The sequence below is a fragment of the Miniopterus natalensis genome, chromosome 2 (genome assembly GCF_054644295.1).
Source record: "Miniopterus natalensis isolate mMinNat1 chromosome 2, mMinNat1.hap1, whole genome shotgun sequence".
In the NCBI taxonomy this organism is placed as follows: Eukaryota; Metazoa; Chordata; class Mammalia; order Chiroptera; family Miniopteridae; genus Miniopterus; species Miniopterus natalensis.
This window is the reverse complement of record NC_142082.1, coordinates 183,338,311-183,363,247: the sequence shown is the minus strand read 5'-3', so window position 1 is coordinate 183,363,247 and position 24,937 is coordinate 183,338,311. Positions and strand designations below refer to the sequence as shown.

The 24,937-nt window shown below is 56.4% G+C and overlaps 1 protein-coding gene and 1 pseudogene across 1 annotated transcript; both read left to right on the top strand.

Moving 5' to 3' along the window:
* Positions 1-266: 266 nt before the first annotated feature.
* CYB5R3 (cytochrome b5 reductase 3) lies at positions 267-24,937 on the top strand. The gene is made up of 9 exons (XM_087814955.1): positions 267-334; positions 8,678-8,809; positions 11,956-12,028; positions 12,389-12,495; positions 14,675-14,804; positions 15,257-15,340; positions 15,562-15,647; positions 19,389-19,488; positions 23,798-24,937. The coding sequence occupies exons 1-9, from the start codon at positions 314-316 to the stop codon at positions 23,968-23,970; spliced, it is 906 nt and encodes a 301-aa protein (XP_087671081.1). The 5' UTR covers positions 267-313; the 3' UTR covers positions 23,971-24,937.
* LOC148093954 (U6 spliceosomal RNA) lies at positions 17,747-17,808 on the top strand (annotated as a pseudogene).

The following is a 24,937-nucleotide window of genomic DNA, read 5'->3' as shown; positions in this document are numbered from 1 at the left end:
GGCGGGCTGCACGGGCTTCACTTTAGGCCCCGTCGCGGACGCGCCGTCTTCCTCCCTTCGCCGCGGCCGACGCGCCCGGGGAAGCCCAGCGCCGCGCCCAGGCGCCCGGCGGGCCGGAGGGAGCGCGGGCGCGCGCACCGGCCCCGCGTCCCCGCGGCGGGGCGGGCCCAGCGCTCGGCCCCGCGCCCCCGCGCCCCGACTGGGCCCCTCGGGTCCCGCCCTCCGCCGGGGCTGACGCGGCCGCGGGGCGGGCCCTGGGCGCGGCGGCCCGGCAGTCTCGGCGGCGGCGGAGCGAGCGCAGCGCGGCGCCACCATGGGGGCCCAGCTGAGCACGGTAGGCGGCGCGGGCGCGGGCGCGGGGGCGCTGGGGACCCGCCGGCACCCGGGCCTCGGGCTCGGGCGGCGCCCCCGGGGACCGGCCGTGCGGGCGGGGCGGCGGGGCGCGGGGATGCGGGTGGCACCCCGCCGCACCCCAGCCGGCCGCGCCCCACCCCGCCCCGCCCGGCCTGGGCGTGCCGTGGGCGCTGTGACTCACGCCCTGGCCTCTGTCGCGGGGCCCAGCCCTCCGGCTCCAGGGATGTGCAAGACGCGGGCACCCGGGGGCGCCCTGCCTGCCACCCCCGGCCCCGCAGGCCCCGCAGGTGGAGCGGAGCCGTGTGCGTGGGCGTGTGTGCGCGCGTGAGTGTGAGAGAGAGTGTCTGTGACCCGGAAAGTTTGTGCGCGACTGCGTGTGACAGTGCGCACGGCGTGTGACGGCGTGGATGTGACTTGTGCGAGTGCGCGCGGCCGAGCACGGGTGTACGTGCGAGTGTGGACATGAGTGTGTGCGTGGGGCTGAGCGGCCGCGTGGGAGCGCGCATGTGGGTGAGTGCGAGTGTGTGAATTGGGTTAGAGTGTGAATGTGGGAATGGGCGTGTGTGCGTGCGAATGTGAATGCACGTGAGTTTTGAGTGCAAATGTGTGTGACTCAGCGGGGCCAGGGGAAGGGTGGGTGTGGGTGTGGGTGGTGTGAGTGTGAGTGGGTGTGATGCCGCTAGGTCAGAGGGGTTTTATGCACCTTTTAGTAACAGCCACCACTCCGGGCCCAGCCCCTTAACCCAGCGCACAGCTTGCTCTCCGACAGTGAGAAGGCCGGGCTGTGGGCCATTTTACAGATGAAGAAATTGGACTCAGACTTGGCCAGTGACTTGTGGCCGAGCCTGAATTTGTGGGGCTCCAAAGTCCACTGTCACTTTTGGGTTGGCCCGGAGCCGCCCTCCCTCCCACCAGGCCCACTTCCTCTTGGATTTCTCAAAAGCCACAGTGGCGGTTTGGGGGCTTGTGCTCCACCTGGAGACTAGCCAGTGGGCAGGCCCCACCCAGGTGCTGGCCAGGTGGGTGGCGAGGACTGGCACTGGGAGGATTAGGCCTAGAGCCGCTGCCTCGACCCCTGGTGCCTTGGGCTTGGAGGGCACCCCCCTCCTGCCTCTGATTCTCTGAGGCTCCTGTGGGACCAGGCCAAAGGGTGTTTGCTCCTGAAGGAATGGCCCAGCCCAGGACTCTGGGGGATGTTCTGACTAAGAGGCAGCCTTGCCCAGGGCAAACCTGTGGGCATCACCCCTGCCCCAGTGTAACGTTCTCCGTTTCTAGAAATGGCTTTTCCTGTCCCCCACCCTCATGGTGCTTTTCACCTTCTAGCCAGTGTTGCTTGGATTTGTGGCTGTGCTCCCAGCCTGTGGCTGTTCCACACATTGTTGTGGAACAGCCACGGCCCCCTGGCAGCCCCCCTGTGAGGAGCAGAGCCCTGTCTTGGAGTCAGAGAGCTCATCTGTCTGAGGGTTGGCAGGAATGGCCCCTTCCTCGTGGGCCCGGCAGGGATCCCCGTTGGCCCAGAATACCTACAGCAGGCCTTGGCCAGGCTGTGGGAGGCCAGATCGGGCTGGCGCACCAGGTATCTTATCTGGGATGCGCAGGCTCCGAGGGAGGCCTCCTCCCACACTCCAGCGGGGCCCAGCTGAGGGGTTGGCACTTGAGTCTACCAGCCACCTGAGGGGAACGTTGGGGACTGTGACTCCCCTGCCCCCAGCGCAGCTGTGAGGGCTCAGTGGGCCCACTGCCACACGGCCTGTGGCAGCTCCATGCCTCATCTGTGGCCCCTGAGAGACAAGGCTGTGTCTCCCCTACAGAGGGCAGCTCTGCTGTCTACCTGCCCCTCCTCCTGGGTTCCCTTCTCCTGAACTTGCAACCCAGGAGCCCCAGTCCCCCCTTCCCCGCAGAACTTCCTCCACTCCCTCCCACATCCTGGGAAGGGGACCAGGAGGGAGGTGGCCACTCAGATCTCAGTGGGACAGCTGGCAATCCGGCAGGCAGCGGGCAGGTAAGCCTCAGCACAGGGAGCTGGCACCTGGGGAGGGCTGGGCCTGCCAGTGGGGGGTCCTGTGCAGACCTGACCTAGGCAGAGTGGATACCGGGGTCCCAAGGGGGAATTCCAGGGGGTGAGCACCAGGGCATGGTGCCTTGTGGCGGGGCGCAAGGCTACTCAGCCCTCAGCTACGGTTGGTGAGCTGGGGCTCCCTGGGGACATCCTGGGACTCTGGCACCCCATTTCCTGCCCCCGCCCCCAGTGCTATCAGAGGCAAGGAGAGGTGGTGGTCATGGGGTTCCCTGGTGGGAAAGAGCATAGACTGTGGAGCATCAGGTCAAGGCCCAGGAGGCAGCTGTTTCCTAGATCCCCTGGGTGCCTGTGGTGAGGTGGTGTGTGTATGTGGCATGTGTGTGTGTGTGTTGTGTGCTGTGTGTGTACATATATTTAAGAGCTGCACAGCTGAGGAAGAGCTGGGGTGAGGCCTTGGCCCCAACCATCTGCCTCCTGTTTACTCTCTCCACTGCTTGCAGGGGTGGGAGGGGTGCTGTAGGCAGGGAGGGGGCTCAGATCCTGTTTCATCTTCAAGTCGAAGGAATGGCATCCCCACCCCTTGTGAGTCTGGCAAAGCCTCCCACGTTCTGGAGACAAAGCCTTCGCCCCTCCACTGCACGTTTTCTCCTCTGTGTCTGTTTCCGCCACTGGCTTGAGCTACTCAGGGGTGGGGTCCCCTGGCCTGTGTCCCCCAAATCCAGCATAGGCCCTAGCAGGTGTGCCCATTGGGGTTTGTGGCCTGAGGGATTGACTGACAGTGAGGCCCTCTTCTGCTCTCTCAGTGGCCAGGCAGTGTCTGGGGGCACAGAGAGCTGGGTAGTATGGCTCAGTACACAGAGTCAAGCCAGGCACCTGGATTCAAGTCCTGGCCCTTGGCACTGTCACCCAAGCCTCAGAGTCCTCACCTGAAATAGAGGTTTTAACAGCTCCGCCTCCCAGCTCTGCAGCCCCCCCCCCCCCCCCCCCCCCCCCCGTTGTTGGGAGTGGAGACTGGAAGGCCACTGACATTTGTCAGGTGCCCACATGAGCGTTCTTCCAGCTGTGGCTCTAGTCCCACCACGCCTCAGGGAGGTAGGTGTGCCTAACAGGTGAGGACACAGCCAGGAAGCCAGGATCCCAGCCCCCATGGCCTCTGCTCTGTGGGGGGCTCTGGGTTTTTAAGATACACTGGATGGGCTATGCATGCCCCACCCTGGCCAGGGAGGGATCTGGCATCTTGCCCTTGTTCCTGAAACTTTCAGACAAAATAAAAAAAGAGAAACTGGGGAGTAGGACTTGTTGTCCCTTCCCAGGTTTACCCACAAATATTTATCGAGTGTCCCTGCTCTGAGCACTGGGGATGCATTGGTGATGACACGCATTCCTCAGTCCCCCTGGGGCTTCTGCTGCAGGGCCTGCAGTTTCATGTTGACTGTGACCAGGTGTGGGGAGCTTGCCCGGCTGTTCGCCCCCAGGGCTGGCGCCTAGGATCTAGAAGGTCTGCTCTGAGGCCCGTGTTCAGAGCAGTTGACACATGAGTTTCTCATGGCCCAGCCCTCAGCACGGGCCAGTGTTTGTGGGCTTGGGGCAGGTGAGAGATTTGGGGTGAGCAACAGAAAATTGTGATCCAAAGCCCAGACTCCACCCTGGGCCTCCCTGAGCCTCAGTTTCCCCATTTGTCAAATGAAGAACACAGTTGGCCTGTCTCCCACCACTGTGGGTCAGTGAGGAAATGCAAGGGAAGGTGCTTTACAGGCTGGAGCAAGCTACAGGCCAAAGGGTCTTATGTTCTTGAACTTGGCTGTGCAGTTAAACAGCTGGGCGGGGGGGAAAGTTAAACTCCTGGAAGCACCAAGCACAGCTCCAGTTGGCTCTCAGTGTCGTTTAAGTTCATTTCCAGGGCTCCCAACAATGGTGATTTCCTGAGAATGGAACTTTACTCAACTTTTCCCCAAACAATGTTACCCGTGGATATGGCTTCTCTGACTGACATGGGAGGGGCTTGCAGCCGAGGAATTGTCACTGTCTTCACCCCCCCCCCCCCCCCCCCCCCCCCCCCGGGAGTGGGGAGTCAGAGGCTGTGGAAGTCTGCTGTAGGCCTGATTAGCTAGGGAGTGCCAATCAGGGAAGATTTGACATTTGAGCTGGGCTCTGAAGGATGAATTGGAGTTTGCTGGTTGGCTGAGGGAAGAGGAAGGGTGTTCTGGGCAGAAGGGAGAATATGTAAAGGTCTGAGGCAAGAAGGGCTTGCAGTTGGTGGTATGGCCATCAGTAGGGGCCTTGAGTGTAGGTAGTGGGGAGCCATGGTGGATGTTGGAGGAGGGGATGGAACAGCCTGTTGGTTTGCGCATCTAGGGCCTCACTGTAGGAGGCATGATATTGGATTATGGTGGGGCAGGGCGTGTGGGCTGTGGGCACCTGTCCTGGGAGGTGGCTCAGAAGAGCCCATCTTTGGGCTTGACGGGCCTGGGTTGGAATCCTGGCTTCACCCCTGACTTGTTGCATGGCCATGGGCGAGTCACTTAATCTCTGAGAGACAGGGACAGCAGTATCACTTGTCATGAGTGTGGTCCTCCGAAGATTGGCTTTGATGTGACTTGGGGCAAGTTACTGATCCTCTCTGGGCCTCAGTCTCCTCCCGGCATCTGTGGCCTAGGGTAGACGTGAGGATTATCCCAGGGAACTCATGTCCCACACCTGGAGCAGTGTCAGCTTAGGGACACTGGCCACATTTGCTCTGTGCATGGCCTTCCCCCCCCCCATTTCCTCCCCATCCTCATGCACTTGAGGAAGGTGGGGATTGGAGAGGCAAAGATTCTCTCCTGAAGGCCTGAGCTGGACCTTGAACCCTGGTCTCTGGACCCCGAGTCCAGGGCTGCCCGCTGGGGCCTTGAATGAGACCTGGGAGGGGTGAAATGCCCATGGTACCCAGAACATGGCAGGTGCTAGTTAAATGGGCAGGTGGCCCTGGGCAGGGGGTGGTCTGGGCCAGCTCCCCCAGGCCTTCCCTTTAGACCCTTAGTCACAGACCAGGGGCCCCGTGGGGCAAGGACTCAGCTGCACCCAGCCTGGAGGCCCTGCCTGGGAGAGACGCACGTTGTCGAAATCAACAAAGGGCAGGTAACCTCAGCGGAGCCAGGCAACTCAAAGCTGCCTGGCCGGTTTGGGGGCAGGGACCAGGCCTGGTGTGGGATCTTGGAGCCTTTGCCTTTCCTTCTCCTGGGTGTTCCAACTCCCCAGGGCAGTGGCCCCATGAGGGTGGCAGGAAAAGCTCCTGTGCATGTGCCCATAATTCTCAGGTTATAGACCGCTCTGTGACCTGGGCCACCCTCATCTCGTCTCATATCCTAGGTCCCTAGGAGGTGGGCGGGGCAGTGGCTCTCACCTTCCTTCTCAGAAGAGAGTGTGGAGGGCTTCCAGGAAGGTGGGGAGTAGTAGGGCTTGGCCTTGAGAGGTGAAAGTCGTCTCACCTAGCCCTCAGTAGGGCAGGGGCCACTTCCAGGCCTGTGCCCTGCTGAATACACTACCTCAAGAGTCCCCCAAAGGAAGCAGAGAGGCCCTCATGGAAGCAAGGAACTTGGCTCTAAGCTTCCTGGCAGCCAAGGCAAAAAGGGGAACTTGTAGGATTATGATAAGAAGAATGCACACAGTCATTTGCTGAGAGAACTGAAGTCAGGAGGTTTCCTAGGGAGAGTAAGTTGAAACAGCTTTCTTCTTTTTAAATTTTTATTTATTGATTGATTCGAGAGAGAGCAAGAGGAAGGAAGAGAGAGAGAGAGAAACACTGGATTGTTGATCCACTTATTTTTGCGTTCATTGGTTGATTCTCGTATGTGCCCTGACCAGAGGTCGAACCTGCAACCTTGGAGTCTAGAAACAGCGCTCTAACCCACTGAGCTATGCGGCTTTCTTGAGAAGCAGTGCTTTGTGTGAACTTTTGGTTCTCAGCCTCCCTGTTTGAACCACCAGCCCACGTGGGCTTCCCCTACACCATGCCCCACTTTTTATTTTGAAATAATTGCAAGCTCACAGTAAAGTTGCAAGACTATTTAAAGGGCTCTTGTATACTCTTTATGCGGATGTACCAAATGTTAACATCTACTATATTTGCTTTATTGTGAATTCATACTTCACCATCATCTCAATATTGCCTTCATAACTATTTTTTTTCCTGGGCCAGAATCTAATCCAAAACCACACACTGCATTCAGTTGTTCTGTCTCTTTGGCCTCAGTATTAGTTTCTAGGGCTGCATGAAAATTACCGCAAACTAGGTGGCATAAAACAGCAGAAATGTATTCTCTCGCAGTTCTGAGGGTCAGGAGTCTGAAATCCAAGCGTGAGCAGGGCCGCGCTCTCTGGAGCTCAAGGGGGGCCCTTCCTCTTCTCCCCGTGGCTGTTGGCCACCCTCCCTCCAGTCTCCTCTGTCTTCACACGGCCGTCTCTGAGCCTCCTCTCTTTCATAAGAACAGTTGTCATGGGACTTAGGGTCCAGCAAGATAATCCAAGATGAGCTCATCTCAAGATCCTTAGTTTACATGTGCAGATACCCTTTTCCAGATGTCACATTCCCAGGATCTGTGTGGACGTATCTTCTGAGGGCCACCATTCAGCCCACCAGAGCCTCCTTTAATGTGGACCAGATTCTCCGACTTTCTTTGTTGTTTGTGGCGTTGACATTTTAAGGTCATGCCCAGTTATTCTGGAGAGCGGCCCTCAGTGTTTCCGTGTGGTCGGAGGCAGGTTGTGTGCTTCTGCAGGAAGCCCATGGGGCAGTGGTGGGCCCTTCTTACGTCGCATCGGGAGGCGCACGACCTCCCGCCCCTCTCCTGTGGTCCAGAGGCTGCTCACGACCCAACTTTTGGGTGGTCAAGAAGTAGCTGCTGTACAGCACAGCAAATGCCCTGTGGGGTCAGGCGTGGCCTAGGTTAGGTAGGCACTTTCCATGGCTTATTTCCATCTTTACAACCCAGGGAGTGTGGCTTATGATCCCCATTTCACAGATGGAGAAACTGAGCTCAGAGAGGCTAAGTGATCTGCCCAGGGACAAAAACAGCTAGTAAGGCCCGGCCAGCGTGGCTCAGCAGTTGAGCATTGACCTAGGATCCAGGAGATTGAGGTTCGATTCCTGGTCAGGGCACATGCCCGGGTTGCGGGCTTGATCCCCAGTCGGGGGCGTGCAGGAGGCAGCCGATCAATGACTCTCTCATCATTTATGTTTCTATCTCTCTCTCTCCCTCTCCCTTCCTCTCTCTGAAATCAATAAAGGTATGTTTAAAAAACAAACAAACAGCTAGTAAGGGCGGGAGACCTGTTGTCTCTGTCTTAGCAAAGGGGTCCTCTGCAGGTAAACCTGAGCAATGAGCTATCTTCCCATGGGTTTTGGATTTTCTCTGTTTTAAAAAAAATCCAAACCACCCCTTAAGGTCTTTGTGAGACTGGTATGTGGGGGGGTAGGGAGCTGGCAAGGAGGAGCGTCTTAGGGCCACGCAAGCAGGTGAGAGTGGACCTGATGTTTAAATGTGTGACTGGGGAGGCAGGTGGACTCAGGTGACTTGGGCAAGTTGCTTCACCTCTCTGAACTTTTTCCTCATTGTAAAATGGTAGTGATGACAGGATTGGGTCATAGGGTTGTCACAAGGTTAATGCCTGTGTGGGGCTCAGCATGGTGCTGAGCAGTGGCCTCTCAGAGCTTCCGAGAACCCTGCAGATAGCCTGGTCTGGTTCAGTTCAGAGAGGGGAAGGGACTTGCCCAGGGTCACACAGCCAGCAAGGAGCAGAGCTTCCTAGTGCCCAGTTCAGTGCCTTAGCCGCCCCTCACACCTGAAGGCAGAACCCCAGGGCTCAGGGGTTGGTCTGTTTGTCTAAATAGAGCTTAGGACCAGGGGCGTTGACTGAAGGAAGGGAGGGAGGAAGGGAGCACAGATCCACAGTGCTCAAGAATAAGCACAATTCCTTGGGAACTTGACTCCAAGCTTCCTGGCAGCCAGAGTGAAAAGGGACACATGCTCAGTCATGTAGCTTTCTTTGTCCCTGCTCCTCAGGGGAAATGGAGCTTTTCCAGTGACTCAGTAAAGCACTGATGGGTTGTAGGAGTCTGGTTTTCGTAACTTCTCCCAGCCAGTGCCAGAGTACATGCTGGGGTTCCCTGAATGGGGGTGGGGAGGAGGGGGATTCCCGTCAGAGGGGACAGCATAAGCAGAGGCGTGAAGGTGTGAACCAGCTGGTGTGTTTGAGGGCGAGGCAGGCGGCAGGCCCCTCCCCATGCCCGCCCTGACCTTGTGGGTCTGTCTCTCGTTTCAGTTGGGCCACGTGGTCCTTTCCCCAGTCTGGTTCCTCTATAACCTGCTCATGAAGATGTTCCAGCGCTCCACCCCGGCCATCACCCTCGAGAGCCCGGACATCAAGTACCCGCTGCGGCTCATTGACAAGGAGGTGAGTGCCAGCCCCCCGCAGGGTCACAGGGTGTGGGCCCCAGAGGCACCTCTCCCCTTGTCAGCATCACAGCATTTCCCAGGAGCCTACTGTGTGCTCCGGACATCACCCCCCGATGAAGTAGATCCTATTATCTGCCCATGTACCAGATGGGGAAAGCAAGGTGATGTCCATTTTTATGACCACCAGGCAGAGGAATTTGTACCCAGGTCTCTGACCACAGAGCACATTCTCCAAACCACACTCATTATCCCACAGAAGGTCTGAATGGGAGGGACCCCTCAGGTGCCCATTTAGCAGATGGGAAAACAGAGGGTGAGAGAGGAGTAGGGGGCATTTAAGTCACACTATAAGGTAGAAGTGGAGCCTGAACTCAGGCCCAGGCCTCCCGGTGGTCCCAGGTGCTTCAAATCCCAGTACCCCTTCCTTGAAAACAAGGACTGCTCCCCGCCCCTTTCCCCGTCCCCAGGGTCATCTGCTCAGGGCCTGGCACTGTTACCACTGCAGACTCCCTGTGATATCCTGATCTCTGTTCTGCTCCATCTACCCTTCCCAGAGGCTCTTTCTTGCTACCTTATTCGAGGTTTCTCTTTTCAAACTTCTGATCCTGATTTAAAACCCTGTGCCCCTCACTCTCCCCCATCAAAGCCCCTCCCTGGTGCTATTTCTGGTCACTTGCAGCTGCCCCTGGAAGGGTGTCAGAGGGGAAACTGAGTCATGGAGCACAGAAAGTCACCTGCCCTGGACTCCATAGGAGCCTCAGATCTCCCTGGCACAGCGCTGGGGCTTCCTGCAGCCGATGGAACGTGTGTCTGGAATTGTACCAGGAGTTCATAGAACAGTTAAAGACCAGAGAGAGGGGAAAAAAGCTGCCCCCTCCTAGACGAGACCACATTTACCCTTTCAATATGTTTTATCCACGTTTTTCTTACTAAAATGAAATTGTAAGGTTTTGAAAGCTTTTCCGTTCTTAATATTCATTCTCCTTGTTGCTTTTTCATCCCAGAAGTAATGTGTGATTTATATGTGCTCTCTAGAAAATTTCTGTTTGTGAAGGGAGTGAACGATCCTCCCGCACCCGGCGCTGTGCAGTGAGCCGTTCACCAGCCCCCCCACCCCCCACTGTCCAGTGGGCCCTTCACCAGCCCCCCCACCCCACACTGTGCAGTGGGCCCTTCACCAGCCCCCCCACCCCACACTGTGCAGTGGGCCCTTCACCAGCCCCCCCCCCCCCACACTGTGAGCCCCTTCACCGGGCAGTGTGAGGCTTCCCTGCGCTTCACGTGTGGAGGTACAGGTGTACATATATTGAATTTCTTTTTTCTACTAACCTGATTTTTTTTTTTTTTTTTTAATCTTCACCCGAGGATATTTTTTCTATTGCTTTTCAGAGAGAGTGGAAGGGGGAGAGAGAGAGAGAAACATCGATGTGAGAGAGACACATCAATTGGTTGTCTCCCGCACGAGCCCCAACCAGGGCCTGGGATCAAGCCTGTAACAGAGGTACGTGCCCTTGGCCATACTCGAACCCAGGACCCTTCAGTCCGCAGGTCCACACTCTAACCACTGAACCAAACCAGCCAGGGCAATAACCTTATTTTTTTTAACCCAGACATATAACATGGACACTTTTACATGTGTATCCCAAAGCTGATTCCTTATTTTTGACGACCGTCTAGTACATCGTCATAGGGATGTCACACAGTGGACCTCCAGTCCCCTCTGATTGAGCATGTGCAAATGTCCTAGCAGTTATTTTAGCCTACTGGTGGCTTTTCAGGGTCAGCAGGTGGGGTTGCTTTTTGATACTCCTGCTGTGCTCCGCCATGGGCCTGGGGAAGGCCCTGCTGCCTGGACGGGACCAGGTGATCGGAAGGTTCTCCGAGTCTGCTGCTCAGATGTCTCAGCCAACAGTCTCCTGGATGCTGGCCCCCTGCTGAGCCCGGCACAGATTTAGCCTCTTGACTGCTATGCCCTGCGAGAGGGTGTCCAGCACAGTAATTGTCAGTGTCTCCCTCATTTCTGTTCTTCCTCCAAAAATTATCTGGCTTGTGGGTGTCTGACCTTGAGCCCCAGGACCAGTCAGTGGTTCTGGAATCTGCTCCTAGGAAGCCTTCGGTCTCTGTTGCCCAGAATGCAAAGGCCTCTGGGGGAGGCAGCTTCAGGCCTTGGCTGCTGCCGCCACTGGGCGCTACCTCCCCTGAGATCCAGGCCAGGTGCCCCTGCGCACACACTCCAGTGATGCTCAGAGCTGCTCTGTCCCTGTGGAGAAGTCTTTGTGTCCCCCCACCCCACCTGGTGAGAACACTCTGTCAGTGGACCTTGCCATGTCACCTGGCCTTATGTGAACATGTGCTGGACGCTTACCTGACTTCCCAACCGCCCCTCCACACCCATCCTCCTGGCTGCAGGGGGACCCCACAGCGGCCTTCTGGAGCCCAGGTTGGGAGTCAGGGTGCCAGGTTCGGTTCCCAGCTCTGACCACAGCTGGCCTGGCCTCAGTTTAAGACCAGGTAGGGGGGTTTCTGGGGCTTTAATCCTGGCTCCTTTCTCTTAGCCAGCCTCTGCCCCACCTTGGAGGAGAAATAGCTGCTACCCTCTCACCATGGACCCGGGGCAGTGAGGCTGCCACGCCTCCTACCCTGTGCAGCTGTGGCTGCCCTGGTTCACAGGCGATTTTGAGTGTAGTGGTTTCAGAGCCCCTCTCTTGAGCCTCTACCTGGGCATCTGGGTCCCTGTCTCAGCTCTGCCCCTAGTTTGCCAGCCAGTCCCTGGGTTCTTCCTGCCACCCCAGGACACCACTCAGGCTGATAGCAGAGGTGGGTCCCTCCCTCCTGCCCCTGTAATTTTCTGGGCCATCTGGTAGCTTCCCTTTGAGATTCTGAGTACAGTTCCCACTCTGACAGTCTTGCTGTGTGGCCCTAGGCAGGTGACTGTCCTTCTCTGGACCAGTGAGAACAGAGGCACACACCCAGCGTGAACCTGACCTCTGTGCCCTTGCACACATTCCTGCAGGTTGTGTCCACATGTGATGACATCAGTGTCACTTCTCTCAATGACTTGGAGACACTGGGGAGGGGTGGGGGCTCTGAGGTCTGTGGCCCCTCTGCCCTGGGTGCCGTCCAACAGCTCGGGCCTCTTTGCAGGTCATCAACCATGACACCCGGCGGTTCCGCTTTGCCCTGCCGTCACCCCAGCATATCCTGGGCCTCCCTGTTGGTGAGTGCAGCCCCAACCCAGTCCAAACGGAGGCAGGTGCTAGGTCGGGGGGGGGGAACTTTGCACTTTAACTAGAGAGAGCAGGGAAGGCTTCAAGAAGGAGGTGATAGCCACTGTGGGCCTTAAGAGTAAGTGTCAGAATGAGAGAGGCACTGCCTTGGTGTCCCTGGCATTGGCTACAGCACAAGCAAAGGCATGGTGGCGGGAAGCTGGGGCATGATGGGAATCCCTGAGGGGGCAGTGGGAGCCGAGCCAGGGCAGGCTTTGACTGCTGGGTGGGCACCGGGCAATTGGTTGACTATCCCAGCAGACCCTGCAGGGATAGTCCCTGACCCAGGGTCACCTCTACCCATCCTGCAGGCCAACACATCTACCTCTCTGCTCGAATTGATGGGAACCTGGTCATTCGTCCCTACACACCTGTCTCCAGCGATGACGACAAGGGCTTCGTGGACCTGGTCATCAAGGTGAGGTCTTGAGGCCACAGCCACGCAGGGGCAGGTGTGGGAGGTGCGGGGGTCAAGGCCTCCAGGGGAGCCCATGTTCCTGAAGCCTGGTCTCTGCCGACCTGGCGCTTCTTAGGCCTGGTTTCAGAGTGAACAGCAAATTGTATTTGACCAATAACCGCCACGTGTGGGGGGCTCAGGCTGAGGTCTTCACACAAGGCCAGCCCATCTGCAGAAGGGACCAGGATGGCCGACCAGCTGGCGCCAAGCTCACTGTCCCGCTCTCAGAGCTGGGCGCCTTCGGGGTGGCTGGGCCACCCGTTCCACCGCATTCAGTCACACGAGGTTTTCTGCCCAGTAGGTCCTTTCCTGGGTGCGTGTCCCTGAGAGACATCTCGCAGACTCCCCAGGGGTGCAGTGTGAGGAGCTCATGGGCATCCCGTGGGGAGCAGAGGAGAGGGGCCAGAGTGTGGGTGCGTGAGTGTTGAGGATGACACAGACGTTACAGGCCGTGGACCAGCGAAACACACACAACCAGCCAGGATTGTAAAAACATTGTGCTGAGTGCAAAGAGAAGTGACGACTGTAGCACAGGGCCTTTTGTGAAAATTAGAAATAGACTTCACAGTACTGATCCACGTTCTCTGATTGCACGTCCAACAGAGGCGGACCGACCTGAGCCGGTGGGCGTGGGGTTCAGAGACCATCCCCAACAAAGGCCAAAGCCTCATGGCAGCTTTGGCTCAGCGCCCTGGGCCCAGGCTTACTGTCCTAACTCCACTGTGAGGGCCCCAGGCCCCTCCCTGGCCATTTGGGGTGGAGGGAGAGGCAGAGCCCCTGCTGAGTCTGGCGCTGGGTCTGAGGGCAGGAAGGGAGCCTGGCCTGTTGGTCCTGGCTCTGGCCTGGGTCCCTTCTTAGCTAAGTGTCATTTCTTGCTGGGTGCCCAGGCCTGGTATTCGGACCCTTTCTTTAGCTGGAGAGTCGACAGTGAACATGTGGTCACGCAGAGGTCGGTGCTGCTCCAGGGGACATGGGACTGAGCGCCTGGAATGGGTACCAGACTTGGGGCTGGGGTGGGGTGACGAGAGCTGCTCCCTGAGTAGGCAACAGTGAGGTGAGACCTGGCAGCCAGGGGGGCAGCGACCAGGTAAAGAGGGAGGAACAGGACCTTTCAGGTGCAAAGGCCTTGAGGTCGGAAGGTAACACAAGGACTGAAGCAGCCGAAGGCCGTGGATCGAGGTCAGGATAGAGGAGCAGGGCCACGCAGGGTATTGGTGGTTTGGGGCTTCACCCAGAAGCAAAGGAAGATGGTGAGGGGTCAAGCATCTGTTTTCGTTGAAATCACTCCCGCTGTGTGTGGAGGTATTGGTGGTTCAGGTGGAGGCAGAGTATAAAAACACGTTCGCCAGGCCCCTCCTGGCTTGGCTGGTGGCTGTTGGCGCTGGATAAAGGTCAGAGTCCCCTCCGGGCACACAGTGTGCTCTGACCACCCCTCCCTCCCCCTGCACTCCCGCCCTGTGTGCACACACCCACGCGCCCCCTCTCCCTCCCCTGCTCCCCAGCCCTTGCAGGCTGCCTGGCTGTTGCACGCACTGTCCCTGCCTGGCTGTTGCACACACTGTCCCTACCCAGCCGTCTTCCCCGCCTCTGCCGGTCACTCCCGCTGGCCCTTAAGGCCCAGGGCTCCGGTGCAGCCTCCCGGCCCGGCCCCGGGCAGGGTGAGCTGCTCCTGTCTCCGCCTCTCTTTATCTGAGGGTTGTAGTGCTTCCTTTTGTCCAAAGCCCTAATCCCAAAGGGTGCATGGCAGGAAGTTGTTCTAAGAGTGATGGTTTTATGACAGCACAAAATGCAAAGAACAGAACGTCCCCCGGGAGGGCGTGGCTGCACTGACTTCCGGGAGCCTTTGCCTTCGCCTGCGGACAGCTGGAATCTCCCATCCGGAGGGGTCTGGGTGGGGCGTTAATACAGCAAATCAAGCCCTGGGGTCGGTTGCCTTGCATTTCAAGGACATGTTAGGGGGAGGGCAGACTCCGGGGGGTAGGGGGCACAGACAGGTGAGTTTCGATGGGTACATGGGGCACTGTGAGAAGGCCACACGTAGGCTGCAGAAGAGCCCCTAAGGGTCACTTCCCGTTGTGGTCCAGGGCTTACCCCGGCAACCCTGGGAACAGGGACTGAGGACTGTGGGTGTGTCTTGCAGGTTTACTTCAAAGACACCCATCCCAAGTTTCCCTCTGGAGGGAAGATGTCTCAGTACCTGGAAAGCATGAAGATCGGAGACACCATTGAGTTCCGGGGCCCGAACGGGCTGCTGGTCTACCAGGGCAAAGGTGACTCGGCTTGGGATCCCCCGAGGGCCCCGCAGGCCCTCGAATGCCCGGGGCCGGTGTCCTGACTCTGCTGCTGTCTGGATGGATGACTCTTGCTGGGCAAGCTGTCTCCTCTCTTGGACCTCAGTTTCCGCAGCTGTACAAGGGATATGATAAGTTGGCCAATGCAGGAGTTGCAGACTGGCTGCCCTTGGGGGCCACTTGTAGCCCACAGACCAGCCTTGTTTGGCTGAAAACAAGTGGAAGGTTGTGCAGGAAGCTGCCCATGTGCCAGCCAGTGTGCCACTCCCCAGGCCTGCTGCATGAGGGACCCATGCTGTGCTCCTCCAGTATCTGAGTTGGTCCTGGTATCCCACTGTGCTCTCCCTCAAGTGGGGGCAGGTTCTCCAGCCCATCTGACCCCCAGACAGGCATGTGTGAGAGCCGGGCCTCACCCCTTCTCCTTTCCCCAGGGAGGTTTGCCATCCGCCCAGACAAGAAATCCAACCCCAATATCAAGACGGTGAAGTCTGTGGGCATGATCGCAGGCGGAACAGGTGTGTGGATCCAGAGCCCCTCTTGGAGTCCCCGGTGGGTGGATGTTGTGGGTTGGGGTCAGGGCATGGGACGAGGCACAGATATGAGCAGTTGTGAGCTGCCCAAAGTCAAGGACCCTGGCCCAGTTGTCCTGGCACCTTCCCCTAGGCACCTGCCTGGCACAGGGTCTGTGTATATGCAGCAGGGGCTCACTCAGCCTGTGGGTGGTGCTGTTTTGCAGGCATCACCCCAATGCTGCAGGTGATTCGCGCTATCATGAAGGACCCGGATGACCACACCGTGTGCCACCTGCTCTTTGCTAACCAGGTCAGTGGGCGTTCCCGAGATGTGCAGACCCAGCTCCTGCTGAGAGGGTACTCGGGGCCTGGTGAGATGCGCCCTGTGGAGATGCTCCGGACAGCTGACGTGAGGGTGCTCTGAGCATAATGCACATTGGCAGCCTTTGCAGCGGCGGGTGGAGCTGGGCTTTTCAGCCCAGAGCTCAGTGTCTGGCCTGACACTTGTACTTGAGAGGGGTCAGGCACCTGGAGCACCCCCCACCTGAGATTTGCTCCCCTGGCTGCTTCCTTTGAACCTCAGAGCTCCTTCCATGAGTAGAGCTCAGGACCCACCAGTGTAGTGGGCAAATACTAGCGTGTTTTCACAGGTAAGGTGCCAAGAGCCCGTCTGCATGAGGTCCCTGAGCTGGGGGTGTTGGGACAGGGTTTGGACCTGGTCTCTCATTCCTGAGTGTATATCTTCCTCCCCACACCTGCTGCGTGCCTGCCCTGGCCTGCTGTGTGGCCTTGGACAAGTTACTTTCCCTCTCTGGGCTTTGAGCCCATAGCTGGAGTGAGCAAGGTCATCATAGGTCTTTCCTGGTTCAGTGTTTCACGACTGATTATGTGGATTTTATAAAGTGACGTCCCTAGGGGGAGGCTAAGATGAGACATTCCTTCTCTACAGTGTGGGCACTTGGCCCAGCCCCCTGTGTCTCTCAAATTGTTCATCTGCCCCAGGCTCTGACCATCCATCTGTGAGGATGCAGCCCAGAGGGCTAGGGACTTGCCTGAGGTCCTTGGACTCCCGCACAGCTGCAGAAAGTTGCCCTGTGGCCAACCATGGTGGCCTTCACGAGGTCCAGGGGTGGGTGGAAAGAGCCAGAAATTCCAAGCTGCTGGTGGGGCAGGAGGGCAGGCGGCAGCTGGACTTGTCCGTGCTGGGTTAGTCTCCGTGGAGACCGTCAGCCCTCTGTCACCCATATGGGGCACCTCCACACCCGTTACTTGGGCGGTGTAATTGTCCCACATCTGTAAACTCTGGACCCGGAGGCCCAGAGAGGGGCTTGGCCTACCCATGTCACAGGGAGTGATGGAACCAGCACTCGAACCAGAGTGTATTTTATGAAAAGTAACTTTTACAGAGCATTGTTTTGTTTTACATTTTGGGAAACCTCTGTAATGTCTGGCTTAATGGAAGTGGCTGGATTCCACCTCTGCTTCTGCATTCAGTCGGTGCAGTGTCTCAGGTCTCGGAGCTTCTGGAAGTTCCCCTGGGCCTTCCTGAGAGAGCAGGTGCGAAAAGCGCCAGGAAAGTCCTAGCCCCAGATGAAAGTCGCTTTGGCCTCATGGGCCCTCTGAAGGGACTTTTCAGAAGGACATTAAAGGAGAGTTAAGAGCAGTGAGGCTGATGGTCTAAAGGTGTCGGTTCCTTATAAGGCAAGACGCAACTTCCCGGTGGGATATTTTCCCCCTTTCGTATGGGGGAATGGTCTGGAAGGCAGAGAATACATGTGCAGCCAAGAAAGGTCTGGAAAAGAAGACAGGGAAACACGTAGCACACTTGATGTTCAAATGCCCTGAAGACCACCAGTGATGGAAATGTGGCTGCACCACACATGAGACCTGGGCTTACTGGGCCTGCTGCGTTTCTGGGTGTCAATGAAAGTCTAGATTGTGCTGGAATATGCTAGAACATGTGGCTATTTACATTTAAATGAGTCAAGATTAAAATTAAAAACTCACTTTTCCAGTCTCACTAGCCACTTTGCATGGGTTCTGTAGCCACATGTGGCCAATGGTTACCACATGGGATGACACAGATCTAGAACATTCCCATCACTGCTGAAAGTTCTGTTGAACAAGACTGACCTAGAAACAGGCCTAAGTCTATATGAGACTTTGTATATGATGCAGGGGACATCACAAAGCTGAGGGGAGAGGTGTTGGGCCCTGGCTGGTGTGGCTCAGTTGGTTGAGCGCCGTCCTGTGCGCCAAAAAGGTTCGCTGGTTTGATTCCCAGTCAGGACACGTACCTAGGATGCAGGCTCAATCCCGCAGGAGGCAGCCGATCCATGTTTCTCTCTCCCTTCTCCCTTCCTCTCTCTCTAAAATCAGTAAAAACTTTTTTTTTTTAATGTGTGTTGGGTGCTCGCTTCGGCAGCACATCTACTGAAATTGGACCAATACAGAGATTAGCATGGCCCCTGTAAATCTGCGTGTCATCCTTGCGCAGGGGCCAAGGGACGTTCCGTATTTCTGTACAGAAATTATGGTTCCATGGAAGGTTTTGAGGAGAGGAGGAAGGCTGGTATCTTTCAGAGGTCAGAGTGATCTTGGAATGTCAAGAATTTCTTCGGGTTGAATTCCATAGAAGTTTGTCACTGACCTGTGTTCTTGAACTATGAAACTTGAATATCTGAGCTTAGGAATAGTTTCTCTTGACAAAGAAACAATTAAGAAATACAAAAGAAAATGGATGTTGGGTTAGTTGCTCTTCATTTGGAAAAAACTAAGTGGATCCCCACTCTATCTTATAGTAAAATGAAGTTTAGGTTAAAGATGTCTGTGAAAAAACAAAAACAAAAAAACCCCTGAAGCTTTAAAAGTAGTGGTTGAGCATTTTTACAAGAAGTATTGTTGAATAAATGAATGACTGCGGATGGTCAGTCTAAGCCAGACAGAGAGGAAACGACTGATGGAGTGAGTCCTCTGCTAAAAAATTAAAAACATATAAAGCCCGGCCGGGCATGGCTCAGCGGTTGAGCATCGACCTGGGATCCACGCGATCGGGGTTCGATTCCCGGTCAGGGCACATGCCCGGGTTGCGGGCTCGATCAATGACTCTCTTGTCGTTGATGTTTCTATCTCTCTCTCTCCCTCCCCTTTCCTCTCTCTGAAATCAATAAAGATATATTTTTAAAAAATAATAAATAAAAACATATAAAGGTTTTTATATGGGGGGGCATATAAAGAAGGTATAAAGATAAGTAACTAGAAAAAACAATGCATCACCAGTAACAATTAATATCCTTAATATTAAGAGAGTTTTCTGAACTAATAAAAAAATATGACTAAACTAGTGACAGACTTATTTATTAATAATAAAAAATAAAACACGAGATTTACTTTGCATCAGTCTGATTGGCAAAGATTAAACAATTGTCACCCAGTGTAGGCGAAGGTATAGGAGGATGGACACTCTCAGTCACGCCCCTGGGGGCCCAGGAAGTCTTCCTGGAGGGAAGGTCAGTGGGCCGAGCCCGTAGGGCTATGTGGGCTGCCAGCTGTCTATTTCCTAATTTAAGGATGTACAGCCTGAGATGCTGGAATGTAAAGGCTTGTCCCGGGGATGTGGGTGGCAAGCCTGTATTTTTTAACTGAACCACTGTCATCGGGTATCATAACCGCCCCCAGGGATCATCGCAGTGAGGGCTTTGGCACATGTTCTTCCCGTCTCTCTCTTCTGTAGTTGAGTGCTCCCATCTTTAGTTTTGTTTCCCACTTTCTCCCCTCCCCACGCCGTTCACATTTACCACAGCGTTAAAAACTTTGCCAACGGCATTTGTTGTGAACACCTTCGTCAGCAGCTTGGTCCGCTCCTGAGGGGAGTGAGAAAGGGGTAGTGTTTTTAGGAGTCTGGCGAGCTGTGCCAGGCTGTTCCCCTGCCAGCGCTGCCAAGTGTGCGGCCCACGGGTGGGCAGGATGACGGGCCGCTGGGCTGCGAGCGTCTGCAAGGGCGGTCCCTGCCACCATCCCTCCTGACCGCCGGACTTGTCCCCCCGCACAGACTGAGAAGGACATCCTGCTGCGGCCCGAGCTGGAGGAGCTGAGGAACGAGCATTCTGCACGCTTCAAGCTCTGGTTCACGGTGGACAAGGCCCCTGAAGGTGAGTGATGGAAGCCCCGGGCAGGACAGGCTGGGGTGGGGGCACTGGTGTCCTTTGGTGCATTCTCTCACCCGCATGCTCTCCCTGTGGCCCTGTGAGAGGGAGGTGCTGTGACCCCGGCTCACAGATGAGGAAGGAGGGATCAGAGATGGGAAGTAAGTGCCTCATGTCACACAGCTGGAAAACCCCAGAGACAGGGCTTGAACTCAGTGCTCTTCCTCCAGAGCCCAAGGCTTCCCCTGGCTGCACTGCCCCCTGCTGGACAAAGGGAGCTGGCCTCCTCCCTTGGGGCTGGGGCTCACTGTGCGCGGGTCTCCAGGGCCAGTGCTGGGGCAGGGGGTGACTGTTCCCACTGTGCAGTTGATACCCTGTCAGGCACTTTCCACCCATTTTCTCTCCAATCATCAGCCCTTGAGGTGGGCTGGGCTGACGTACAGCTATCCCCTGCCTGTCCAGGTGTTTAAGCTGTTTGCCGAGGTCACACAGTTGATTGTGGAAGAACCAAAACCATGTAGGAAGCAGTGAGTGAGAGCTGGCCCCCAAACTTGAAGCAAAGTTGCCCTCTGGGAGCTAAATTACTTCATTTTCCTGCCTTAGGTAGATGTGGATGGAAAAAAATATCATCTTCTTTGCTGTGGGAAAAGCAGTAGGTCAGGTTTGTTGGCAGATAATACCAGTGATGTTTGCTTCAGGGTTGGGAGACAATAGGGAGTAGTGGGGAGTGCAGCAAATTGGAGAGCATCTGCCCTGTCCAGAGTGGGCAGCCCCCTCTCAGCTGCAGTCAGTTGGCTATGCAGGAATTCAGCCCTGTAGCCCAGGCCTTGCCACTTTTTAAGGGAAGCTGGATCTGCATTTTCATGGGAAATTTCTAAATGTTAGGAACGTTTTCTAAGTACCCACGTAGGCACCAGCTTGTAATCATTCACATTCTGCCACCCTGCTCTTGCTTGGCCTCTGGCTTCTCACACAGCCCCACAGTTCCCTGGGACTCCACCCTGGTGCAGGGAATACACTGCCCTCTGTTTCTCCCAGAAATGAGCTAATGGGCTCTGGGCGCTGGTGCCCATCTAATGAGCTGGTCATCTGGGCCCATCCCTGGAAGAGGAGCCCTCCTCCTGGGTGACCAGATCAGGTCCTGGGCCTCCTGGCTGAGAGCCACACCTGGGCCTGGATGCATTGGTGGACCTGACAGCTGTGGCCCGAGGCCTCTGGCCGGACCAGCCGTCCTGGGCTAGCCCGTCTGAGCTACAGGTTCCCTCCCCGGCAGGCCCTCTGCTGTGTGTTCATGAGACCAGCCTGGCCCCATGGGCTGATGTTCTGCTGGGATGGAGGGAAACAGGCTTATTAGTAAATTATAGAGCATGGTAGCAGGTGGTCAGTGAGACCCCGGGAAGACACAGTAGAGTCAGGCAAGGGGTTGTGAGTGGAGGTGGGGCGGGGCCACTGGTTCTGGGAGTCAGAACTGCTCTTCTCGTAAAGAAAGGAACCTGCACCTTGTACCCAGGTCTCAGTCAAAAGGGAGAGAATGGGGGACAGTTTAGCTCTGTTCTGGCTGCAGACTCTGATTGTGTGGTAGGCAGGCTCGTGAGCCCCAGTGAAAGGCCCATCCACAGGAGGAGGGGACGACACTGACCCCTCCTGGTGGCATATGGCAGCACCACGACCGAAGTGCTGCCTCCTAGGGACTGATTGAACATACTGGTTACAGGCCAAGGCAGGTACCGTGGGTTTTCTCCTCTCATTCTCATTTTATATTTACGTTTACTGTTACCCTGACCCACATTTCAAGAACATTAAAGGTACTGCTATAATATTAGGTGTAAACTAAACTTCTAGATGTTGAGAAAGAAACTGGTAACTGGCCAGCATAGCTGTCCTGGAGCTAAGCAAAGGAACAGGAGAGGGGCCAGCTCACGTGGCAAATGCAGCTTTGTGCTTCCCCTATGGAGCCACTTTTAGTACATATATAAAGGAAAATACACTCTCTTTAAAAGTTGAGATGTGTCTTACATACCCGCACATTTCATCTGTTAGCAAATGGTTTTGTTCCATGTGATTTTTTGCAAAGTCCTTTCAGATCTGTTGCCCAGCTATAAAAACATGTGTCTGTGCCCTGCCTCATTTCAGAAGGGATTTTAGGCAGCTTATAAAGACTCATAGGGTGAGTCAGAGTGGTGCAAATAGAAAGTGGGAGTGAGAGAAAAACAAGGGCAGGGCCATAAAATGGAATCAGGAATGCAGTTTATACAAAAACATGGACTAGGATGCACACTTGCCACAAATGGGCCGTGCATATCATCCTGAGCTTCCCAGTAGCCAAAGTAAAAAGGGAGATGTGGTCACTTACTTAGATCAGTGTCCATGAGATACAGAATCTTCCATTGCTCAGTACTTCATTGCCAGTGCTAGCTGGGAAAGCTTGGCCCCTCCCAAGGACCCCCATTGAGGAACACAGTGAGTGTTGTTCATCTAAGCAAGGTCCTTCGGTCACCTCCTCCTGACCTTGGGCTTTTAGAGCTGTGTTTCTGTTGGTGTCAATGACTTTAGTGAGGCTTATCCAGACTGAAAACAGACAAGCCAGATAATCGCGTGTTCAGGGCTGGAGGGACTCGACACAAAGCCATCCCCAGCCTCAGGCAGCCCTGGCAGGGCACTGGGCCCCTCTCAGAGGCAGCATCCCTGCGTCTCCTCTCCCTCCCCTCGCATCTGCTCCCCACCTCCTGCTCAGTCCTGCCCTCCAACCTCCACCTGTTGCATCTCTCTGACCATCCCCATTGCCCTGCCCCTCCAGAGCCAAGCTAGAGGATTTGCCTGGGTGATCACCCTACCCATTGGCCAGAGCTCAGAGGCCGGCCTGGAGTCTGGCACCCACAATGGGATCAGGAGGTGGCCAGTGGCAGCTCCTTGGAAGGGAGGTAGTGTGTGGCAGGTGGTGGGCATCCACAGGTTCCTCTATTTGTTTGTCCCTCTGGCTGAGCTGCTCGGCACAGTGGTCATTTGAGAGGCCCGAGGCTGCATGGCCAGCATGTGCCCTTAGTCCTCAAGTAGTGTTTGTCCCAACTGAACATTGAGAACTGTGAAGGAAGGTGAGCTTCATACTGGGTCCCCTCCTCACTCATCCAAAAGAAGAGGCAATGAGTTAGGCAGCACATTAGAAAGAAAGTGGGAGACCTCCTCTCACCCATACCTCATAACCCTGTGCGGTAGGCAGGATGGCACATGTGGAAACTGAGGCACAGGGGTTATTTGCCCAGCAGATTGGAAGCCAGAGCTGAAGAGGTGGGCATCTGTCTCCTCCTCTTCTGTCCCTACGTGGCCCCCAATCATCAGAGCCCCATTTTCCTGTATTACTCCTGCCAGCCCTGGGTCCCCCTTAATCCACTGTGTATCCGGGCAGCGTGGTCCCCCCTGTGAGCAGCCCTTGCAGCGGGTCAGTCTCTGAGGGTTCATGTTGAACTAGAGCCCGTGCCAGCTAGGTTCTCACCAAGGGCACCATCAGTCACGTAGAGGAATGAAAAAAGTTTCCAGATCTCAAGTGAAACCTGGAGACTCACTGTGAGTGTGCAAGATGGGGAGGCGGGCAGGACCAAGACAGAGCGGCTGCCACTTTGTCTGGAGCTTCATTTGTGTCTGAGTCTTGCTGTTTTCGGGTTCATCAACTGCTTGTTTAGGACACATTCCTTCCTTTGTTATTAATTGAGCAAGTACTATGTGCCGGCCTGTCAGGGCACTAGGAACACAGCTGTAAACCAAACAGGGCTCCCCATGGGCCGGCACCCTGCTGGGGGAAAGAGTCAGATGGTGGGCCTGTGGAGGTATTGGTAGAGAATATCACCTTGACCAGCCTGGGGATGGACACTGGCCCGGGGATAGACCTCTGGGACCTGGAGTTCACATCCCAGCCGAGTACACACCTCATCGTGAGACCTTGGACAGTTCACTTCTGGGTCCTCTGGGCCTCAGTTTCCACATCTGTAAAATGGGGTCATTAACCCTCCCCCTGTCCACCCACAGGGTGGTTCTGAGGGCCACCTGAGAGGTCAAATGGAAGTGAAAGACTGCAAGCTGGGCGACCACGAAGGGCGTGCATTGTATCAGGGGCAGGCCAGGCTGGGGGCAGGCGTCGGGGCAACCTCTTCGTGTTTCGATGTTTGTTTAGGGAAGGGAGGCGTTCAGGGCACAGGAGCCTGGCAGCCGTGGGGGGTGTTGGGCAGGCGGGCAGTTGGCAGCCGTGGGGGGCGGGGGCCAGGCGGGCAGTTGTCGGTCAGGCCCGGGGCGCCCTTGGGCTCACCCCGTCTCCCGCCCGCAGCCTGGGACTACAGCGAGGGCTTTGTGAACGAGGAGATGATCCGGGACCACCTGCCGCCCCCGGAGGAGGAGCCGCTGATCCTGATGTGCGGCCCCCCGCCCATGATCCAGTACGCCTGCCTGCCCAACCTGGACCGCGTGGGCCACCCCAAGGAGCGCTGCTTCTCCTTCTGATGGCGGGGCTCTGGCCGCGCCTGCCCGCCCCGCCTCACCTTCCCTGTCCGCACCCACCTCCCTGCCATCTTTAAGGTCACTTCCCCCAAGTCTCACACTATGGCCCCAGACTCAGCCTGGCCTGCCCATGACTGGGTGGTCACCCTGTGGGCTGGCCCTCAAGGGGCCCCCTTGGGAACAGGGTTTGGTTACAGTGGGCAGCCATGGCCACCTTCAGGACAGGTTCCTGCCTGACCCCCACTGGCTCTTGCCAGTGGCGCCCGGCCCCGGGTCCTGCCCTTCCCTCGTCTCCACACTCCCCACACTACTGGGCCAAGGCCGCCAGCACCGGGTTCCACTCGCCCCTTCCAGAGCAGACCACAGTCCGGAGACAAATGGAAATATGCGGGCAGTCCAGAGCTGAGGTGCCAGGCAGTCCCCTGCCACCACCCTGGGACCCTCGCCTGCGCCCCTCACTTCCTGCCTCGGCCAGGCCAGGCCTCAGCACCTGACAATACATGACAGGTACTACTCAAAAGTCCTCTTGACAGGGACTGCTGGGGATGGCAGGCTGTCCCCCCCCAGGGCCCAGGGAGGAGGGCCCGGCTGAGGGCCCCTCTGGCTGGCACCTGAGCCTTCCAGAAATCTCCACATTTCCCCAACACGCCCAAACATTTGGCAGCCTCGGGAATTCCAAGCAGTCAGCTCGGTGGTTGGGTTGACCGCTCAGGGTCCTGGGCCTCCAGCCCTGATGGCAGAGGTAAGACAAAGCTAATGTTTATTTTTTCCTCTGTCCCGGACCCACCCCGCCTGCTGCTTCCTGCACCCCAGTGTGGGGGCGATTTTGAGCAGAGCCTCTTGTCCGAGGCGCGTTCTCAGTGGCCTCGACATTGCCTTTAGGTAGCAATGGTTAGCCTTTTGCATATCGGCTTTTTCAGAGTCATTTATGAGCAGAAAAAATGTTGAAATAAAACATTGCTAATATTAA